The 22,417-nt window shown below is 53.0% G+C and overlaps 1 protein-coding gene across 21 annotated transcripts in view; it reads left to right on the top strand.

Annotated features, from left to right (window-relative positions):
- Positions 1–22,417, top strand: part of DENND1A (DENN domain containing 1A) — a 522,363-nt gene that overhangs the window by 496,264 nt on the left and 3,682 nt on the right. For 15 of the 21 annotated variants that reach the window (XM_021074670.1, XM_021074685.1, XM_021074709.1 and 12 more), the window contains 3 exons: positions 4,882–4,970; positions 19,021–19,149; positions 21,758–22,013. In XM_021074670.1, the coding sequence (XP_020930329.1) occupies positions 4,882–4,970; positions 19,021–19,149; positions 21,758–22,013 (474 nt within the window). Of the gene's footprint in view, positions 1–4,881; positions 4,971–5,949; positions 13,357–19,020; positions 19,150–21,757; positions 22,014–22,417 lie in introns of those variants that run through there. The other 6 variants (XM_021074718.1, XM_021074711.1, XM_021074668.1 and 3 more) reach the window with 2 other exon arrangements.

Below are 22,417 nucleotides of genomic sequence, written 5' to 3'. Positions count from 1 at the left end.
TTTTCAGTCTTACAACTTCTGCGGAATGACCCAGTTTCTTCGTAGCCATTATTCACCTGGGATGTTCATAGTCAGCAAATCATTCTTGGTCACATCATCGCAGTCGAGGCTCACAGTAACTCTGTGAAGCAGGCATCGTCCCACCTGTTTTAGAGGTGAGAGAACTGATGCTCAGGAACCAGGTAACCCAAGTCCCACAGCTCTACAAAGGGGTCATCAGACTCTAGAACCCATGGTCTTTCCTGCATACCATTCTCCCTGGACCCTCCACCTCCATTTCCACGGGGTCTAGCTTGGTGCAGAATACCCAGGCAGAGCCTTCAACTGAGAGCAAATTTATCAGCAGCCAGCTGGGCTTCCCATAGAATCTCTACGCAGCATTAGATTCTGGCAAGGATGCAGAGGTGAGGAGAACTGGCGTTTTTTGAGCACCTTTTATGTGCCTAGGACTGTGCTCCTTTGTCCTTAAAACGGGCTAGAGGAGCAGACGCTATTTTCCCAACTGGCAGCCGAGACCGCAGAGATGGCGTGAGGCCTGCTGGCCTTTGCATCCAGCCCTGCCTCTCTGCCCTGCCTCCCCGCCACTCCGCACCAAGCAGCCTCTCCCAAGCCAAAGTCATCCAGTGGATAGCTCTCAGAAGTCCCTGGAGAGACCCAGGATCCAAGGCAGGCAGGGAGTCTCTTAGAAAGCATGACCCAGGGCAGGGCTGCTCCCCTTGGAAGGCTTGGGCCCTGGAGACAGCTACCGTGGGCTCCACTTTGTCTCGCCAGTGAGGGGAATCATACAGATGGGAGGGTGAGGGCGGCTGGAGTACAGCCACTTCCGCTGGTGACTGAGAACTTGGCAAGGCAAATATTGTCCTGAGCAAAGCCTGAGGATGAGTCGCTACTGCCTACACCACTGCACTGCTGCAAGAGGTGACCAGCCCAGCACTTGGGGCCGCACCCCTTGGGTTATGGCATGCTGAAGAGGCAGGATACCTGGCAAAACCACTTCTCCTGGGCCTGAAATCAGCGAGGCCTGTCCTGGTTTGAGTCCCAGCTTGGCCACTTCTTGGCTGTGTGACCTCGGGTCAGACGCATACCTTCTCTGAGCCTTAGTTTCATCATCTATAAAATGGGTTTAGCAATACCTACCTGATGGGGTGATGAGGTCATCTGTGTGTAGTGCCCAGCACAGTCCCTGGCAAGCAGTGGGTATAGAATCCGAGTTCTGCCCATCCAGACACCCTCTGCCAGGCAGGGTCACTGTGGGACTAATTTGGGAGCCCTAGTTTTATGCTTTCAGGGCCTCGCGTTCCCTGGTGCCCCAGGGTCTGTTTACTCCGAGCGCACTCATGCACGTATTTGCAGTGGGCACCAGTGCGCACTAGGGGTGAACCAGGGAGACATGGCTCATGGAGCCCCTCAAGGGCCTCGGAAAAGACGGCCTGACAGGCTCCCATGTCCAGAGCCACTGGTCCCTAACCCGGCTTCACCAGGTCACTTGGCTGCGGATGTTCTGGGCAGGAGTGTGGCCATCTGCACCCCCTCCGGGGGGAGGCGCTGGGGGCTGGTCATTCAGCCTTTCTGGAAGGAGCTTTGTACCCCGGCACCTGTGGCCGGAGTTCAGATGTGACCAGAGGATTTAGGTTTTCTTTTGAAAAAGGAGAAAAAGGCAAGAGCAGAAGAAAGCCTTGCCAGTGTCTGGTGGACTCAGGGGAGTGGGCTGGGGCGAGCAGGGGAGAGGCAGGCTGTGGTCGGCCGCATGCGAAGCGCTTTATAAGCTCTGTATTTATTATTTCTTGCTCACCATTAAAATCAAATGTACTCGGTGCTTTTGTATTCAATACACATTTAACCCTGCCGACTTAGATTTCTCAGGTTTTAAATCCGGTGGGGAATTGGCTGGTTTCCCAACTTTCCCCTCAAGTCCCCCTTGAACAGAGCTCCAAATCCCTGTTTAGCATTTTCTCCCCGGCGCTGCTGGGATCCCAGCCCTGGTGGGGCCAGTCGCTGTTGTGTGTGCCTGTGGTTTCTTCCCTCATCCCCAGCCCCCACCTTTCCTGAGCACCCCAGAAAGATGGATGTGATCGCTGAAATATGACGGGCCAGTTGTCTGCATCGTCTTGTGATTCGGGCTTAATTAAACCGTTTTGTCTCTGTGTATCTGTGCCTGGTTGCGGCTCTAGCTGTATGTCTGTGGCTGTGTGTGTGTGTGTGTGTGTGTGTGTGTGAGAGAGAGAGAGAGAGAGAGAGAGATTCAAGCACGTGCCTTCTCCTCCTGTGCATGCCTCTGTGAGTGCGTTTTGTGAGACTGTGGGTATGTTGGCATCTTGAGGCCTCTCCGTGTCTCTGGGTGGTTGTCTGTCCATGCGTCTAATTTTGTGTCTGCTTTGTCCACACCAATCAGATGTGTGTGACGCTGGGTGTGTCTGCAGCTGCGCGGGTGACCGTCTCTGGGCTCCCCCCCACCACCGCCTTCACTGCCTCCCTCCCCCTCCAGCCCCTCCCTCTCCCTGCTCTGTCTGGTTTATCATCCCTAATGAAGCAGTCTTCTCCATCGATCCTGCTGATTGCCAACCCATTCCTTTTGTTTGTTGGCGCTGAGCCATTCAGCGGCACTCTGACAGCTCAGCTCGTCTAATTAGCTCTGTTGTTCTTTTTCCCCATGTTTCACCACGTTGCAAGTTCAGTTGAAGTTGCCACAAACTTAATCCCCCCATTTCAGCCACAAGTTCACATTCCTAACCCGCCTCTATTGTACCAAGGAGCAGCTGTGGGCGAGGACAGGCTGACAGGCCTTAATGTCTGACCTTCCCGAAGCCCCTACCCAGGACCTCTGTGGGGGCAGGATGGGGGGACAGGGCCACACTGCCCCAAGGGCACACCCCCTTTGTGGTGCAAAGTCGGGTGCAAACCAGGTGATCCTGTTTACCAGCTGCGAGAGGAGTGTGGCTCTGGGCTGGGAAACCAGTTCAGGGTTAGCACAGGCGGGGAAATAGAGACACTCATTTATTCAGCAAAGGGTGGCTGGCTGTCCGCTTTGTGGCAGGCCATGTTCTAATAGCAATGATGATAATAGCAACATTATTGCACACTCCTTAGATTCCAAGCAGCAACCTTCATTTGTTTCTAAAAACCTTGCTGAGGGATCACTATAAACAGCACTGAGCAGGGTGCCAGACAAGGGTAAGACCATCACAAATCCCATCTTCTCGTTCAGAGACACCCCCACCCCAGCCCACCCCCATCTTTCTTTTGTTATTGATGAGGACAGAGAAGCAAGATGCGTGTTTATGGAGCCCCCACTGTGTGCAGACCCTGTGCAGGTGCTTCCCCTACCTCACCGTGTTGGACCCTCACGGTCATTCCGCTGAAGACAGAGAGTTTGGTGGGATGCACTTGGCTTTGACCACACCTCTCATTTGCCAAACTGGGCTGAGATCAGACTGGCCACTCCATGGGAAAAACTTCGGTTAGATCGGCTGTGCAGAGACCTGCGGGCTTGATGAGATTCTATAGAGACTTGCCTTTCATGCAGCCAACTTCTATAGTGTGTTCAGCAGCCATTGTGCTGTGTCACCCACCACCGCAGGGTTGGGGGAGGGGTGTGGGGAAGAGGGCGGCCTGTGTGGACTCTCCTTCCCCGTCTTGTGCGCTGACCTCAGCAACTGCACCGTCTCCTGCCGTGGTCCCTCACCTGCAGAGCGAGAGCAGCCTCCCATGCTGGGTATTTTTACTGGCCACAAAATTCGCAGATAGGCTTTCTTCCCTTTCTCCAGCCCCTTTCCGGCGTTGTTCAGAGAAGACGGTGCCGTATTTAAAGCCGGGTAATGTTCACTGGACCAAATGAGTATTCTTAGCCTAACTCTCATCACGGCTCTGGCGGGAGAGGAGGGTGTCTTTGCATAGGGTCCCTGGTCTTGGCTTTCCAGAGGCTGCAGGTCAGGAAACAAAACACAGAAAACCACCTTCTCGCTGCAGCCTGGCTGTGGATTGGGAAGCTATGTACTTCACTCTCAAATACACCCACCTCCGACCCTCGGGCCAGGTCCACGCGGCGAGTGCAGTAGCCACACAGGCTGTGTGACTTTCAGGCTGAGCCCTGCTCAGAAGGACTGGACAGGGATGTCTGGGGCAGCAGAAGGAGGATTGTTTGAGGGTTTTTGTGGTTGTTTTCTATTTTGTTTTAGTTGTTTAAATTAAAGTATAGTTGATTTACAGTGTTGTATCAATTTCTGCTGTATAGCAAAGTGACCCAGTCATATGTATATATATATATACACATACACACATACACACACACACATTCTTTTTCTCATATTATCTTCCATCACGGTCTATCTCAAGGGATTGGATTTAGTTTCCTGTGCTGTACAGTAGGAAGAAGGAAGATTGTTATTGGCCCTCTAATGCCGTTAGTGTTTGCTATACACGGGGGTGGGGGAGAATAAGCATCCTGTAATTCAGTTGTAAAAGGAACAAAATAAGCACATGTACCCTAAAAACAAGGTCTGAGTGAAACCTCTCCGTTCCACCAAATGGTTTCCCAGTGCCAGGAGGCAAGCAGGACTTGGCATTAGTGAAGACCTCTTTGTTCCAGGTCCCGCAGGGACAGTATCTCACTGAACCCCCACGGGCAGCCCCGCGAGGAGGCAGGTGGAACCATCCCCCAGCTGCAGATGAGGAAACCCAGCCCGTCAGAAGAGCCTTGCCCATGAGTAGGCCACGAATTCTAGTTCCCGTGTCAGGCGGAATTCAAAGGCCATATCTCCATGATAAGCAGAGCCTTTGAGCCTATACTGTGGCAGTCCCTCAGCATTTGTTTCAGGGCCTCTTCTCTGCATCTTGAGACTGTCCCTTTATGGCTCTTCCAACTCAGCCCTGTGCCCGTTCTAGGTGCGCCCTCCTCGGCCGCATGTCGTAAAGAGACCGAAGAGCAACATCACGGTGGAAGGCCGGAGGACGTCTGTCTCGAGCCCCGAACAGTGAGTACCCCGCTGCTCCCCTCCCCTCTGTCTGCCGGAGCCCACGCGGCAGCCCAGCCTTTGAAAGTCTTCCCTGAGCCCCAGGCGGGTCTTTCGCAAAGAGGTCAGTTGGGGAGCAGGGCTTGATCTTCAGTGTCCATTGTGCTGGCAATTGGCACTCCAGCGGGAGGCTCCCCAGAGGCCAGGGAGCTGGGCACCCGGGCTGGGTTTTGAGTGATGACACCCAGGCGGTACTCAGACAAGCTCAGAGAAAGGTTCCGGGCCCTTTTCAGGAGGGTGAGCGGGAGTTAGGAACCCGGGTGAGGGGGCAGCCTATTTAACGAGAGCTCCCACCTTCCTGGGTCTGGGCTGCTGGACATCTCCAGAGCTCGGTTGCCACACAGGACTGTCTTCATCCACTGCCCCATCCCCCCAGCACCTTTGCTCACCTGTGCCTTAGCTTTTAGTTTATAATGATTGCTTTCCTGCCTCCCCTTGGGACCAGAGTTCCTCGGGGCAGGGCCTGGCTTAGAGTCACTCGCTGGGTAGATGAGGCAGTGATGAGGCAGGTGGACAGACTGTGGAGAAACTGAGCTGTCTCTGTGCGGGGGGGGGGGGGGTGGGGAGGGCCTTAAAGCAGATGACTCCAGAGCTGTCGCCCATCCTAGGGATGCAGAGCGTCCGTCCCCAAGGCACACAGCCCATGGGCTCTGCCCAGATAACCCAGAAGCTGCACACTGGCCTCCCGTGAGGCCTTGAAAAAAGATCATGAATCCATCAAGGTCTAGGGTTGTCGGGGGAACCAAAAAAATTGCCCCTGGGACCCTGACATCCCTTGGGTGAAGAGGGGAATGCTTCTTGTGTCCACCCCATTTTCAGGGAAGTTCTCAGGGAAAGAAGTTAAGGAAAGGGGCAGGTCCTAGCCAGAAAAAGAGCCCAAAGGAAGAAGTGATTCCCAGTTGTCAGGCTGTGGCCTGACTCGGCTTCTGGTCCATTTCAGCCTCCCAGGACGCCCGCTGACAGTGTGGTACCACTGAGACTGTTGCGTCATTGCAGAACCAGCCTGGGCAGTTCTCAAGCCTGTGTGTGTCTGTGTGTCTCTGTGTCCTGAGAGATGCTTGGTGATGCAGAATTTGGAGAGAGGGCTGCCGAACTCGGGTGTCGGTTTAACTTTTGCTCTGCACAATAGGACCGGGGGACTGGTGTACCTCTTTCCCTGGCATGGATTATGATTGCCCCCTTGTGGAGAAAATGCCACATGGCTTCAGAGGGCCTCAGATCCCAAAGATTGCTCCTTAGGGGGATGAAATCAGTCACTCTTCTTTACAGCCACCTCTTTAAAACTGGGCGACGTGTTTTAGACACCGTGCTGGGACACAGGGTCATGGGCCTGTAGATATTGAAATGCAAATCCAGGTCATCTTTGCATCGCCCCCCAGACACCCCGGACCAACAACACTTCCCCGCCTCCAGAAGCGCGTCACCCGTGTGGTGGCCGGGGTCCCGATTAGAGAGCTTGGGCTTCCTCACCACCTTTATTTACACTGTTGCTTTTCTAGCCCAGTGCTAGCAGGTCACATCATCGGTGTATGCAACGAGGCTGTGTCTGGCAACCCCATCATTCTGGTGATTACCAGAACCGTCAGTGCCACTTTTTGTGGAGTTGTTGTTGTTGTTGTCATTTTTGCAGTACGCCTTGTTTTAGATTTCTTTTCGGGAAACAGTTGGGGTTAAAATGAACCGGTGGGGCCGGGGGTGGGGGGGGCGCTAGTCTAGTGGGCTGGCAAACCGGCAGCGCTAGAAAACAAATGACGGGTTCTCTGCGATCACATGTAACAGTGACCCAGGTCCCCCAGGAGACAGGGCCGTATATTTTAGGGCATCATTCTGAGAGTTCTGTTCACATTTTTTAATGTGGGGGGCAGGGCCGTTCTCCTGTAACACCCGTGACATTTCTGGTGCAACCCGGGTGTTTTCCAGCATCTCTTCCCAGGCTGCCTTCTCTCCGCACACACCCCCCACCCCCCGTTGTGCTCCTCCACTTCCAAATGCCATGTCACAACAGCACTTGAATGTGTTTTTCTCAACTGTCATCAGCTCCAGCTGGCAAGACCAACTTCTTGAAACACAGGAAGCATCCAGCGGAAAATATTTTAATAAAACAGACTCCTCATAAAATATTGTTTTGGGGAGGGGGGAGAAACCAGCCCCACCAATCTGTCAGCACTGCGTTGGGAGACACGAGAAGACAAGCCAGCGGACGGAGCCTCATCCTAATGGGCCTCCGTTGCCCATGGTTTGGGGTGGGCACACGGACTCGGGGCCCGGCCCTTTAATCTGGACTGGACTTTCTTGAATCATGGATCTTTGTCTCCACTGGGAATGTCAAAGTGCATCAGAAACTGAGAGGGTTGGGGCAGCAGAAAGAGACGGAGGATCTTTGAAGTTGAGGAAAAGATTCGGTCTTCTTCCTGACTTCTTGCCCCAACCCTCACTTCCGAAAAGCACATTAAATAATTAACTTTGTAGACAGCAAGATGGAGCTGATTAAGACTGAGATGGTCCCACAGCCTCCGGCTCCAGCTCAGCATCTCAGCGCCTGGGATTCGCCCAGACCTGGTAGCACCACCGGCAGCTCTCTGGCCAGTCCATCCGTCGAAGTCTGCTTCTTCCTTCAGAGTCCATGTCCATCTGTCCCTTCTCACATCCTTTCATTCAGCACACGCCTTCAAAAAACCTCCTAGGTATGAGCGTCATAGGATTTCTAAAAGAGGCCCTAAGGAGAATCCCAGTGCTGAGTTTTGTTTGCTTGCATCTTCCCAAAATAAAATTTTTCCTGTCAAATTTTCTTTCCAATCAAAGGTGGGTGTCTAGCCCCATAAACCATTTGATGGCAATTGGAAAAGAAGATTTCCATGGAGAACATTCCCTCTGTTTTTCAATTAACATTAGCTAATTACTATTCAGTGACCGTTTCTCCTCGAGAAGTATCAGCTACCGTCGTTATTATTCAAAACGGGGCTGATGGTGTGCCCCGAGGATCCCCTAGGATAAGAGGGTTAGGAGAGGTCAGACAGCATGGGCTGGGGGTCAGAGGCCAGGTCAATCACGGCAAGGACAGTGGAGCATTTCTGGTGCGCCAGACCCCCTTAGGCTGGAATCCATTTCCCCTTCCTCAGAGTGGGAACTCAGGCTCGGAAAATGTATTAACCAGTGTCCCAGGGTCATCCAGTCAGAGAGTGGCAGGGCCAGGACTTCAAATGCTGCTCAGTTTCATTCTCTCAATGACACTCTGCTGTCCACGGGGGTCCGTTGTCAGCCTGGCTCTGCCCAGGGAGACGGCTCCATGGCCCAAGGTGACTGGCTCCGCATGTCACCTTCCTCTCGGGCTCCCTCTAGTTGGGAACCGGAACTGTTCAGTCCCCTTCCGGCCGGGGAAGCAGTGTTCACTGGGGCCAGAGGGTTTCTATCTGAGAAGGAAAGAGAAGTAACATTTATTGAACATCTTTGGAGGTTGTAAAGGGTAGGTGGTGGCTTTCTCATTTAACAGATGGGAAACTGAGGCCCAGAGAGACTTTCCATAAGTTGCCCAAGGTCTCAGGGCTGGCAAATGGAGAGGTCTTCCGTCTGGTGTCACAGGCCTCGCCCTTTCTTCTGCACCGTCCAGGTTTTTTTGTTAAGAAGCAGATTATGACAGTAAGCCGCTCTGAGTGGTGAGGAAGAGGGCGACCGCAGTGGGCAGTGAGGTCACAGGTCCCCACCTATTCAAGGTGGGCTTTGGGTGTTTCACTAGGTGTGGGCCCCAGCTTAATTTCCCTTCAGACGGCCAGATAGAGGGCACCTTCCCATGTGACGCAGGCTTAGAAAGAACCGATAACAAGCTCCAAAAGGCAGCACTGTGCTCAGCATGCCTCCCCCTCAGGACCTCACCCAGTGAGCAGACAGGGGCCAAAGGCAGAGGTTGATCTACCGGTCCCCAAATGCTTCTCTCTCTCTTTCGTCCACTGCCATGAGGGCTGCGAGTTCGGCGGGAAGTAGTTACAAACAGCCCCCACCTTGTAAAACCTTCGCACGAACCAGAAGGGTAGGGCTGTCTTCTGAGTGGTAATGAGGAAAGGTTTGCACTCAGTGTGGATCTGAGACGTGCTGAGCCCAAGCTCTTTCCATCACACCTTGTCCTCAAAAGGTGACACACAGAATACCCTCCAGTCACCTGAGTCTTGACGGGCTGCAGGCTGGTTATCAAGAGTTTCATTGTGCTCAATAAGAATGTTCCAGATTCAGCCACCAGGGGCCCCTAAACCATTGCCCTGTCACTTCTCTCGCCAGATCCATGCAAAAATCTACTCTTTTCCAGTAATTTTGTTTGTTTGTACAAATTACCCAACAGTCTGACAGACAATCTAGAAGTTAGGGGAAAGAGACAGTTTATTCTGATTCCCATTACGTTAGTTCAACTACTTATTAGCATTTCTGCAGATTCCTGTCTGGCCTTTTTTCTAGATATATTTTTCAGAGCCTCCAGTGTCTTTGCAATATCCTATAGCACAGACTTGTTCCTTGTCCTTGAAAGTCCTGTTGGTGACCGCAGGAGATCCCAGTGTGTGTGTGTGTGTGTGTGTGTGTGCGTGCGTGCGTGCGTGTGCACACGCACACGTGCCTACCATGCCCCTCATATGGGTAGATTGTAGATTGTTGCAGGTTCTTACAAATATGAAAAATGCCCGAGTAACTCTCCTTGTTTAAGTTGTTTCTTGTTTTATGTCATTATAAAAACTATCATGAACGAGCACTGCATCCTAAGCACCTTACAGTCATTATTTCATTGACTCCTTGTGAGAAATCCGGGGACAGGGGTAGGTACCATTAGCTCTATTTTGTAGAGGAAGTAGCTGCGACTCGGGGAGGTGGTCTCTGCCCTCGATCCTACAGCTAGCTGATGGCAGAGCTGAGCTTCAAGCATGTCTCTGACGCCAAAGCCCAACCCTTAACGAGTCTCATAGGCAGACCTCTGCTCTGTGTTGCTAAATAACTTTCTGAAAGAATTATACCACTTTACACTCCCATCATTGCCGTGGACCCCCGGGAATCTGAGAGACCCCGAAGAACATGTGGCTGGTGTTAGAAAGCCTCTGGCCGCGGAGAGCCTCTGCAGGCTGTACTGGCTGGGCAGACAGTGTGTACACTGGGCGGCCAGCCCACGCTGCTCAGGGACTTGGAGAGTCCGCTCGTCTGAGTTGCATTGTGTGACCCCAGCACCCAAAGCCCCAGAAGATTAAAATAAGATCAGAAGAAACTGCCAGAAGCATTTAGTGAGAGCGCTGCCCAAAGATCAGTCTCAGAACACTTTACGACTGTATCTCTTCAGGCCCGTTGCACACGTGCTCTGGCGGGTGATGTGCGGCCTGCTGCCCTCTGTCCCCACCCCTCCTCTGTCTCCTGAGACCTGGGCTCAGCCCCGCCCTAGCTGAGGGTCACAACCAGAGCCCCTGTCCCTCCTACACAGCCCAGGGCTGCCCTGAGGGTGACTGCCAATCTGAGACCTTGAGCAAGTCTCTGCCCTTTTTTTTTTTTTTTTTTTTTTTTTTTAATGCAGTGCCTGGTAACATCCCAAAGAACACGATTTGGGAAACTGCCCACAGGATTCCTGTCAGCAGTGACTGCTGCAGCCTCACCATCTGACAGTCCCCCTCCCCCATGAACGGCACCCTCCCTCTCCCCCAAGCCCACAATGCCCATCCACACACAGCTCACACACCTGGTCATCTGGGAACAGGGCAGGGCCGTGTGACTCCAGTTTTGACTCTTCAACTCCCAGACCAGAGCCTCGCCATGTCTGCTCAGGGATATTTACTGAATGTGTGAGCAAAAGAGTCACTGAGGGCAGGTTGAAGCTTAGAGCCCAGCACCCTAGAGATGAGGGAGTGTGTCAGTTAACAATGACAGACGTGTAAAGAGGAGTTCCCATTGTGGCTCAGCGGTAATGAGTTAGACTAGTATCCATGAGGATGCAGGTTCAACCCCTGGCCCCACTCAGTGGGTTAAGGATCAGGCGTTGCCTTGAGCTGTAGCGTAGGTTGCAGATGCGGCTTGGATCCCACGTTGCCGTGGCCATGACATAGGCTGGCAACTGCAGCTCCGATTCGACTCCTAGCCTGGGAACTTCCATATGCCTCAGGTGTGGCCCTAAAAAGAGAAGAAAAAAACAAAAACCCAAAACATGTAAAAGCACCTGCTATGTGCCACATGTGATTACCATCTGCCCGGCCTGCCTTTCTAAGAACCAAAACTGTGATCCTCCCTGGGAGCAAGTCTCCAAGAGGCCAGCTGGGCCCTGGGCTGTGGGCCCCAGGGGACAGGGGCAGCGGAATGGGCACTACCTGCTGGCAAGCTGCCAGGACACCAGGCAGAAGGATGCAGACCCATCAAGCAAGGTGAGAGGTTCCTGCCCTGATTTGGGCCCCTACCCCCTCCAACGGTGGGCTCTGGGTCTGGAGACAAAGCCAAGCCAGAAGCCAGGCATGGAGCCTGAGCCCAGACTGGAAGAGCAGGAGCTGCCACAGAGGTGCAGCAGCCCCAGAGAACATGGCAGCCCTGGTTTCCAGCCACTTCCGCTGCAACTCGGAAGGAGGGACTTTCCCAGGAGCTGTCGCCATAAGGGGACTTAGTTCCAGCTACAGAGCCAAGCCTCTAGGATGCCCTTGGAAAATGTGCCCCATCCTCAAGATGTTAATAAGCTCCGTCTCCTCTGAAAGGCTTCGCCATCCCAACCAGCACCTTCCCCATCCCAGACTCCACATCATCATTTTCCAGGTGCCAGTTTCTGGCCCAGTACTTTGACATTTGTCACCTTGATTAACCTCCCCTGCTCCCCAAAAGTCTTCACAATGAAAGCATTGTTAGCGCATTCAGCCACGGGGCGCCAAAGCTCTAACAAGTGGAATAACCTGCCCTGAGTCTCGCACATACACCCGGGTCTGCTGGGCTCCACATCCGCATCCACTGCTTTCTCACATGAAGGGAGGGAGAGAGAGAGGAAGGAGGATGGATGGATGGATGGATGGATGGATGGATGGATGGATGGAGAGAGAGAGAGAGAGATGGGTTGCTAATTAGGTGGATGGATGAATGTAGGTTGGAAAGGCAAAGGCACAACCAACTCAAGAGAAGGCAATCAGGCTAGGAAAGCCAATAAGGCCCCCCTGATGCTTTCCCAGCCCCCGCATCACCCCTGACCTTGCACATGACCTCCAGTCCTCACGCCAGTGCAAAGCCCTGCACCACCTGGTCCCTCCCTGCCAGTCCCACCTCCCTCTTCTCTTGAAACCCTCACCCCAGCCTCATGCCCCATGCCCCCTCCTCCACCTCCAAGCCATTGTGCAGCCCCTGCTGGACCCACAATTAAAAGCTCAGCTCTATGTCACCTCCCAAGTGGAGTCTTGGCCCACTCCACAACTGCACGCTGGCAGAGCAAGTTCCCAGTGGGGTGGGAAGGACCTGGCCTCACATTCACCTGTCCCCACCTGACAGGAAGACGCCTTCTCATTGGTGATGATGACTCATTACAACAGTGAGTCTCTCGTGACACATCTCTCAGTGGGTATTCACGTGCCACAGGGGACAAAGATCCCACATCCTGCGGGTTCCCATATCTCTCTCCAGTTCTGCCTGGGAACAGCCCCGGCCTTGCAATGGGCCACACAGGGAATAGCCTCAGTGCAGCTTCCAGGGCTTTCTCGTGGGTCCTGCACCAAGTTTGTCTCCCCCAGAGACCCCACTCACTTGCTTCAGAGCCCTTCTCTGCTTTCACCCATGCACGTGCTAAGGCTCGCTCTGGACCGTGGCCCCATGTCAGGTGATGGGGGGGGTGGGATACGCAGAGTCTGCAGGCAGGGTGCTCTCAGATCCTGATGTCCTGTGACATGCCCAGCTGGGGACCAGTAACCTTGACTGGGACGGTCTTCAAAGGCAGGAACCACCCTATTCGCCCTTGAACACCTAGGGAGACCCTACACACGGTGAAGGGGCCCAGAAACTATTTGCCGGCAGGAGACTGTGGTCTATGGGTAGTGACTGAACATACACAGGGCACCAGGAGAAGCCCTTTGCAAGTGTTTTCATTCAAGATTCACAGGACAGGAATTCCCTTCGTGGCGCAGCGGTTAACAAATCTGACTAGGAACCATGAGGTTGCGGGTTCAATCCCTGACCTCGCTCAGTGGGTTGGGGATCCGGCGTTGTCGTGAGCTGTGGTGTAGTTTGCAGATGCAGCTCGATCCTGCATTGCTGTGGCTCTGGCGTAGGCCAGTGGCTACAGCTCCAATTGGACCCCTGGCCTGGGAACCTCCATATGCCGCGGGTGTGGCCCTAGAAAAGACAGAAAGGAAAAGAAAAAAAAAAAAAAGACTCACAGGAGGGCTGGAGAACCCACTTTACAGATAAGAAACCAAGGTTCAGGGAGGTAAAATGACTTTCCCGAGGTCCTTGGCTGGCACGTAGGGGATGGTAGAAGGCTGGACAGATGGGCTTCATCCTGGGGCCTGTCCCCACTCATCAGCCCCACAGGAGCCTTGTAATCAAGGGACACCAAGACGTTTAAAAGCGAAGATCCTTTGTGCTGGAGTGAAATGATCCTTTAAAAAATGATCACCAGCTCCCCTCGTTACCTCCAGAGACCAAGTCCTTGCTGATTTTTTCCCTTCTTTATCTCAAGTGCATTTAAATGTCAATTAAATTTGAAATATCTACATTTGTCAGCATTTCATTTTGGGCCAGCGTGACGTGCTGCTGATTTGTCCACGCGATGTGACACATGAAAAAAACTCTCGAGATGCAGATCTTCCTCATTAAAAAATAAGCCCGTGCGATCCCGGCGCAGCAGAGAGCCACAGAGCACGTCCCCGCTTCCTGACGCTGTGTCTCTGACATGGTATTTAAAAAGGAACAGCCGCGCCTGTCACCACTGTCACACGCGCGCTAGCCAGCGACACGTTAAACCAAACATTAGAAAGGGCTCGGGGAGTCATCTGCATGGGAACTCCGCGCCGAGATGAGGTGGGCAGAGGCGGGAGCAGCCGTGGGAGATGATGGGGTCTGAGCGTGATGGACAGCGGGCCTTTCTTTCTCGCCAAGACTCCGGCAGCCCTCGCTGAGTAGCCAAGTTCGCCACGACCTGCCTTTTCGCAGACAGCTCTTTGTGTATAATAAAATCCAGGCAAGTGGTGGGTGGCAGACTGCAGGGTAGTAGCTGAATTGGGTTAATGAGGGAAGAGGTACACTTTTTTTCTTCATATTCTGCCTTAAGCTAATAAAAAATTTAAACCTGGAAGTATTCGACGGCTCATCCTTTATCTCTGACAAATATCTGACTGTATGTTTCATGGGAGAACATGAGCAGAGAATTTAAATAAGTTCATTTTGAAATCTCACCTTTTATCAAAAATGGAAGGGGAAACACCCTACCCCTTATTTCATTGTTTCAGATCCACGCAACTGAAGAGGCAGGATCACAAATCGGTTTAGAGTGAGGCACATCCAGATTCCTGGCTCTACCCTTAGCTGCTGTGTGATACTGGGCAAGTGACTCCCCCTCTCTGAGCCTTGGCTGCTTTATCTGCAAAATGAGGATGTGATAAGTAATTAATGAGAAACTGTACAGACAGCATTTAGCCTGCTAAATGGACACACTGCTAGTGTCATCGTCGTCATCCATGTGGCCCAAAGCCTAGACCTGAACAAACCGACCGCACAACATGGCAGAGCTCTCACCTGGGTGCTCCATCGCCTTCGAGAGATGGGTGGTGCGTCCAAGAGACACCCTGGGCCTCTTGTTAAAGCCGAGCCCAACCGGCCCGACCGGGCCAGAAGACCCAGCTGGAGAGAGGGAAGCGGTGAGCTGGAAACTGAGGCTCCCTCTCTGCCCCCTACTCACCCCTAAGTGCCTGCGTGGGAAGCGCTGGATTTTGACAGCCACGGGAACTGTGGCAGCCTGATCAAAGCCAAGGTCCAGTCCAGCATCAAGGCTCTTTGCTCTCATGTGAATCCAGACGCTGCCGGCAGGTTTAGTGGTGTTCACCTAACACGCTTGCTGTGCTCTCTGCTTTCCTGTCACAGCTGGCGGGGGTGGGGGGGTTGCTGTCTTCGGGTGGGTATTGGCAAGGCGTTCAAAATGGACCTGAGGGCCACCTAAAGCCTCATTCAGTCTGACCCAAGCAGAGGCACAGGTCTCCCTCATGCACATGTAGCACCAGCCCAGAGGACGGGAAGGAGAGGGCCCTGGACTGGCCTCCCTGCCCCTCACTTCCCAGCCGGGGGCCTGGTCACACCTCTTCCCTTCCCCAGTGGTCCCAGTGCTCAGCTAGCACTGGGTCTGCTCACTACGAGCATTCAGGAGGTGCCTCTCGGTTGGGTGCATGGATGGATGGACATACGGGTGGATGGATGACTAATGACAGTCTCGTCTTCTATAAAATCTGTACCCTGACGCCTTCCTGCTTCCCATTGGGAGCTTACAAATAACGTATGTAAAGCCCCTGGCACAGTGCCTGTTCGTGGATATTATCTAAAACATTTTTCTGAGACTCCTGCCTACCTCTGTATATCTAACACCCTCACCCCTACACAGGGTCCCATTCTGCAAGTCTCAGCATCTCAGAAGAGAGATGGGGAGCTCAGAGAGGGAACATTCTTTTTTTCTTTCCTGAAATACAGTAGATTTACAATGCTGTGTTAGTTACTGGTGCACAGCAGTGACTCAGTTTTGTGTGTGTGTACTTTTTCCTATTCTTTTCTGTTATGTCTTATTGTGGGGTTGACTGTAGTTCCCTGTGCTCTACAGTAGGTCCTTGTTTATTTTATATATAGTAGCGTGTTTGCGTTGATCCCAAACTCCTAATTTAGCCCTCCCCACACTTTTTCCCCCTTTGGTAACCATAGTTTTGTTTTCTGTGACTGTGAGTCTGTTTCTGTATTGTAAGTAAGTTCATTTGTATCATACTTTAGATTCTACACATAAAGGATCTCGTATCACTCACTTCACTTAGTATGAGAATCTCTAGTTGCATCCATGTTGCTGCAAACGGCATGATTTCATTTGTTTTTTACGGCTGAGTAGTATTCCATTGTGTATGTGTCCCACCTCTTCTTAGTCTAGTCATCTGTTGATGGACATTTAGGTTGTTTCCATGGCTTGGCTATTGTGAATAGTGCTGCAGCGAACATACAGATGCGTGTGTCTTTTTCAAGGAAAGTTTGGTCCGGATATATGCCCAGGAGTGGGATTGCTGGATTGTGGTAGTTCCATATTCAGTTTTCTGAGGACCCTCCGTACTCTTCTCCATAGTGGCTACACCAGTTTACGTTCCCACCGACAGTATAGGAGGGTCCCCTTTTCTCCACACCAGAGAGAGGGCACTCATACTGCTGTGTAGCCACAAGCTGAGGAGAGGGACCTGTGCCAGGAAGAGGAGTGACACAGGCGAGTGCCGTGTCTTGTCCCCAGCATGCCGGCTGCCACCGCGGGTGGGGAGAAAGAAAGCATTCCAGGCCCCTGCCCTTGAGAAACAGAATTGCAGCAGGTCAGTGGTATCAACAAAATGCTAAACCATGCAGGCCAAGGAGAAGCCACTTCCTTCTAGGGAGAAAATTCCACTGGGAGCTCAAGAAGGCCTCCTGGGAGTGCAGTTGAGCTGAGTCTTCCTGGCGAAGGGCAGTCAGTGCCCCAGGCAAGGGCACAGGCTGGTGGCAGGGAGGGAGGGGAGGGAGCATAGAGGTGGGCCCTGCTCGGAGCTGGGGCTTGGCAGCCTTCACCCGCCCGCCTGCCCAGTGAGCTCCCCAGAGTGGAGCCTGAGGCAGGGCGCCTGCCCCCCTGCACCCCCATCTGCTCAAGAGAACAGTCCAGCTGGCGAGTGAGAGTGGGTCCCCCTCACGTTTAAGCAGACAAGTAAATCATTCTGCAAATGTCTGAACATTAGTATTGCTGGCACTTTACTCAGTGGGTTTGCTCACCGCACAACCAATGGCATCAAAATCAAGGTTCAGAGCAGCAGCTTTGCAGGTAGGAGGACTCTGATTCAGAACAGGATTCCAGGCTGGGTGGAGAGTGGCCCTTCTACTAGGCCTTGTTTCATGTCCCAGGGGACTGAGCAGGAGCTGGGCACCCTTCTGCAGGTGGGGTCTCTCTGCCCTCTCTCCTGGGCCAGAGGAGACTGCGCCTCCAAGGCCATGCTCTCTCTAGTCCGGGACAGCCTGCCAGGTGGCCTGGGAGAGGGAAGGAGCACTGGTCCCCCCTCGCCGTGCAACCTTGGGCAAGAGGCTTTCCTTCTCTGAGCCTCACCCTCCCCTTTGGTACAGGACAAAACTCGTTGCCTGGCAAACTTCCAGGGACAATTTGAAGAAATGAAGGATTTGGGTGTGACAGTACTGGGGAACTCACAGCCCTAGGACTTCTAAAAGAACAGTGTGTTCTTGTGTAACAAGTGGCTTAGCACGGGTGACGGTGCACTGGTCACAACCCACCGTCGCAGTGCTCCCCCCCCCGGCACAGCTGCTGTCCCTCACTTACCCTCCAGCCCTGGTTCTCATGCACTTTTTTTGAACATATTTCCCCTTCCTGAAATAACACCTAAAAAGAATTGTATCAGATAAAGCAAAGAAAGGAGACTGCTCCAGCTGGGGGTAGGGGGAGAGGAGACAGCCCCCCATCAGGTACCCCTGTGCCTGCTAGCCCACCTCCCCACGGATCCTCAGTGCCTGCCCAGCCGGCTATACCAGGCAGAGGCGTGGGCCGCCTGCTCCCCAGCCTGTGTGCCCAAGCTGCAGCCCTGGGGCCGGGATTTGAACCAAGGTCTTCGGGGTCCAGCTCCCTCTCCCAAGCACACACCTCTCGGGGCCCTGGTCAGTGTATAATTCATAGGAGCCGGCAAGGAGTTTCTCTGGGCTGTGTGTGTATTTGTGTTTATAGAGGTGGTGCTCACAGGTGGCTGACAAGGGAGATGTATTTTTTATAACAATGAATATTTAATTTCCACATCACAGATGAAAAAGACTCTCTGAAGAGGCATCTGAGGGAAACTCCAGAGAGTGGCCGCTAATCAGAAAAGGGCCTTCTCATGAGTGCTCCTCTACTGGCTCACTTTCTTTAACTTTTTTTTTTCCTGATTATTGATGTAGATATGCACATTGGAAAAAATGTAGGAGCCACAAAAATAAAAAGAGGCTGAGGGGAAAAAAAAATCACCTGTAACCTACTAGCTTTTGATGACACTTAGGCGTAGGCCTTTCCAGCCTTTTTTCTGTGCAGTTGTTCACAAGCAAATGAGAGAGAGCGCCATATAATTGCAGTTCTTTTTTTTTTTTTTTTTTTTTGCTATTTCTTGGGCCGCTCCCGCGGTATATGGAGGTTCCCAGGCTAGGGGTCTAATCGGAGCTGTAGCCACTGGCCTATGCCAGAGCCACAGCAACGCGGGATCCGAGCCGCGTCTGCAACCTACACCACAGCTCACGGCAACGCCGGATCGTTAACCCACTGAGCAAGGGCAGGGACCGAACCCGCAACCTCATGGTTCCTAGTCGGATTCGTTAACCACTGCGCCACGACGGGAACTCCATATAATTGCAGTTCTGTATCCTGATTTTCAGCGTTTTCTCTATAAACATTATAAGTTAATGGGAGGATAATATTCAGCCAACTGTATCATAATTCACTTCACCAGATTTCTGCTGTGGAAATTGAGGTTGTCTCGTGTTTTAATATTATAAACATAGCACTAATGAACATCTTTGGGCTTAATCTATTGCTACATCCAGGGTTATCTAAGTGGAAGTAGAATTACAAGGTCATAGGTGCATTTAAGTCTCCTGACACAGGTGGCAAACCCACAGTTTCTTTTCTGTTCGGGACCAGCTTCCCCACTGTGGGGCCTGTCAGGCCTTCTCCGGGCAGCCTCCACCCTGGCTGGCAGAAGGAGGCCAGGGCCAGGCACTGAGCCCCAGGCCTCCTCCCCACCCCGCCACGCGGAGTCCTGCAGCACCTCCTAACTGTTCTCTTCTCTCTTGTCTCCCTCTGCCCCAGCCTGGTAAAGCCCTTGCGACACTATGCTGTCTTCCTCTCCGAAGACTCCTCTGATGATGAATGCCAGCGGGAAGAGGGCCCGAGCTCTGGCTTCACCGAAAGCTTTTTCTTCTCCACTCCCTTTGAATGGTCTCTCCTTCCTCCTTCCATTTCCCTGAGCTCGGCTTGGTGACTCTCCGGGGCCACTTGGGAGGGAGCGGGAGGCTGGTGCTGCTTGCACTTGTGTGTGGGGAGGGGTGTCTGGAGCTGCTGCCTTCTGGTGCCCGGTGCCAGCTTGCAGGATGGACACCCCCTCTGTGTGCCTCCTCTCAGGGCTTTCATTCTGCCAGCTCCACAGGGGCCGTGACGATGGAGTGAGGTGACAACAGTGATGGGGCTCTAAAGGTGTGAGCGTTGGTCTCATTCCTTATGGAGAAAATGCACTTGATTGTCAGTGGAGTTGGTGGCTACAATTAGCCTGGTTGTTGCTGCCCAAGCCTCCCTTTATCTCAGCATATCTTGGAAACCCATAAAAGCAGAGGGTCAGATTTTAAGTTTAAAAAAAAAAGTCACCAATATGGAAGTATGTGTTAATGATGGCATGTCCAAAGGTTTTACTGATCTGCCTGACTTAAAGATAATTTTTATCATTATTTTTTATAGCCTAAGCTTCCTCTCATTAGAAATTGCAAGAAAGAGAGAAAAAGAAGGAAAGAAAAGGAGGGGAAAAGAAAGGTTCACCAGATTCTAACCACCCCTCAGAATCAGGCTTTGGTGGCTCTCCTTTCTTTGCTGGTTCTTACCCCTCCACCCACAGGCTTTTCAGAGCTGGGATTGAGCAAAGGGACAGCTTTGGTTTGTGTTTATTTGTAAGGAGGTAAAGAAGGGAGCTTCCCTTTGCTGCACACCCATAGCAGCCCTTCCAGAGTGAACCTTCCCAGCCAGTTCACAGAAGAGGGATTCTGCCCCTCCCCCTGGGCTGGACCTGTGGGTTCCTGGGGCACCTGATAAACTGACAGCTCTGCTCCTGCCACTGTCCCTTCAGGGGAGGAGCGTTCTGGACCTTTCTGCCTCACCTGTGACCACGAGCAGGTCCATCCCCTCCTGAGGTCCTCATTTATAGACAGCAGTGGCCTAAGCCATTGTCGCCCGAGCTTCAAATGCCACCTGACAAGTGCAGTGAAACTTCTTTAAAACTAGAGGAAAAGCCTTGTCCTAAGCGATGATGTCTGTGATATCACAGGCTTAATATATCAGTTATTATTTCTATTATTTATGAAAAATAAAGGTAGCATCATTGGAATAAGAAAGGCTCATCAACTTAAAATCACCCTGCAGGTACAGGCACCCCATGTGCGTGACGTCCAAGGACCTCCCCTCTGCAGAGTCCAGCAGGTCACATTCTTTTTAAACTAATCGATGCCCTCATTACGTAAAATAATGCTCACTCCCTGAGCCATGACCTAGGAAAAGGATGGGCTTGTGTGTGTGTTCGAAAGGGAAGTGACCGTCTTAAAACAAATGGGTTCTTGCCAAAGAATGCTGTTTCCTTAACTGTACAAAGCACACAGCCTGTTTTTTTTAGTTTCCTTCACTGTGTCCAAACTCGGTTAGAGGAGCTTGGTCAGATGGCTTAGTCAGAACAAGTGGGGGACTTTAGAAGGCTCTCATAATTGGCTTCCATTTCTACCTCTTGCCAGATACTGTGTGACATAGGGTGAGTTACTGAGCCTCTCTGAGCTTCAGCTTCCTCATCTATAAAGTGGGGGTGTGAATCCTACTTTTTGGGTGGCTTATGTGGCTTCAGGGAGAGAGTACTGTCTGATGGAGTCCTTGCTAACAGTCAAGGCTGTTAGTTGAGCCCTTTCGCTCTGCTGACAGTCCCCTGTCCAGGTTCAAGTAAGTGGGCCTTTGGGACCAGCAGGTGGTGCCCTTCTCTCACTTTCCAGGAGCCTTGGGTAGTTGGTGCCTGACCCAGGAGTCAGAGCCTCATTGTTAGAGAAATGGGATGTTGCTCTGGCCTAGGCTCCTCTAGAGGTCAGGGTTTGTCTAGACTCCATTCACGTATCCAGTGGTGCCCCGAGGCTCAGGATTGTGACAAGGAAAAACAAGAGGCATCCTGTGTCACCTACCCCTGGGTCGGCTACAAGGTTTTGTTTGATGCATGAATGGACAGAATGCTGTTAACAGCGTCAGCATGTCTGCCGGGCACCAGGCACCATGTTTGCTTGTGCAACCTCCACCGCCACCTGCAAGGAGGGTGCATTCTGGAATGGGGGAGTGGCTGAGGCTCAGGTGAAATGACTCGCCCAGGATCCACAGCAAGAGATGGTACCAGAGCTGGAACTGAGGTCAGCACAGGCCGAGGCCCAAGACGGTCCCCACTGAGGATCCTGGGGAGAGTTCCCTCGGCTCCGTTCCCCGTGAGCTGTTCCCAGGACCCGAGTGCTGCGGGGGTGGGAGTGGCTTGTGAGCCCACTAGCCAGTTCTGCGGTGGGCCTGTGGTTTGGGGGAAAGCTAAGTGGGTGCCCAGTGCAAGCTAGAGCCAGAGCAACTTGCCCCAGGCCCCCCAGTGAGCAGGACCCAATGCAGCCCCAGGTCTCAGGGTGCCTCGGCCCAGACTCCTACACTCAGGAGCCCAGGACACTTTCCCGTCCCAAGGCTTCCTCGAGGCCTGGAGGTTCCTCGGGTGGGGACTGCCTGATCCTCCCTGGGAGGCTCCGAGGGGCAGAATCCAGCCTGCTCTGCCTCCTCCCAGGCCGCAGCCATACCGGACACTCAAGGAATCAGACAGTGCAGGAGACGAGGCAGAGAGCCCGGAGCAGCGAGCGCGGGAGCCTGTGGGCCCTGCCCCAGCTCCACCTGACCGTGCCGCCAGCATCGACCTTCTGGAAGATGTCTTCAGCAACCTCGACATGGAGGTCCCGCTGCAGCCGCTGGGTCAGGCCAAGAGCCTGGAGGACCTTCGGACCCCCAAAGACCTGAGGGAGCAGCCGGGGACCTTTGACTATCAGGTATGGTGGGGTAGGGGTGAGTGAGTGCTAAGGGCACTTTCTGCACGTGAGGCAGGTCCCCCCCATGTGATGCTGAAAAACACCAAGGGAGAACCAGGGACTTTTGCAAGGTGCTCAGCCAGTGCTCAGGGTCACTAACTGCAGACCCTGCCAGGCCAGCCAGTGGCCAGACCCCCTCACAGCGATCACTGGAGAAGATGCTGGAGCCTAATGGAAGTCTGCCTCCACTTCCATCCATGCGTCAGAGGTGGGCTGGTGCTCCACGCACCTCTCCCCAGGACCCCCCACCCAAGCCCTGGCGGGGCTGTGACCCCTGGTGGAACTCCTCGAAGAGCCCGTGGATCAAAGCTCCTGGCTCTGGACATTCGAGTGTGACCCCAGTCTTCCACTGTGACTTTCAGTCT

This window comes from Sus scrofa, chromosome 1 (assembly GCF_000003025.6).
Source record: "Sus scrofa isolate TJ Tabasco breed Duroc chromosome 1, Sscrofa11.1, whole genome shotgun sequence".
In the NCBI taxonomy this organism is placed as follows: domain Eukaryota; kingdom Metazoa; phylum Chordata; class Mammalia; order Artiodactyla; family Suidae; genus Sus; species Sus scrofa.
The sequence above is the reverse complement of the archived record's forward strand: the minus strand, read 5'-3'. Positions and strand labels throughout refer to the sequence as shown.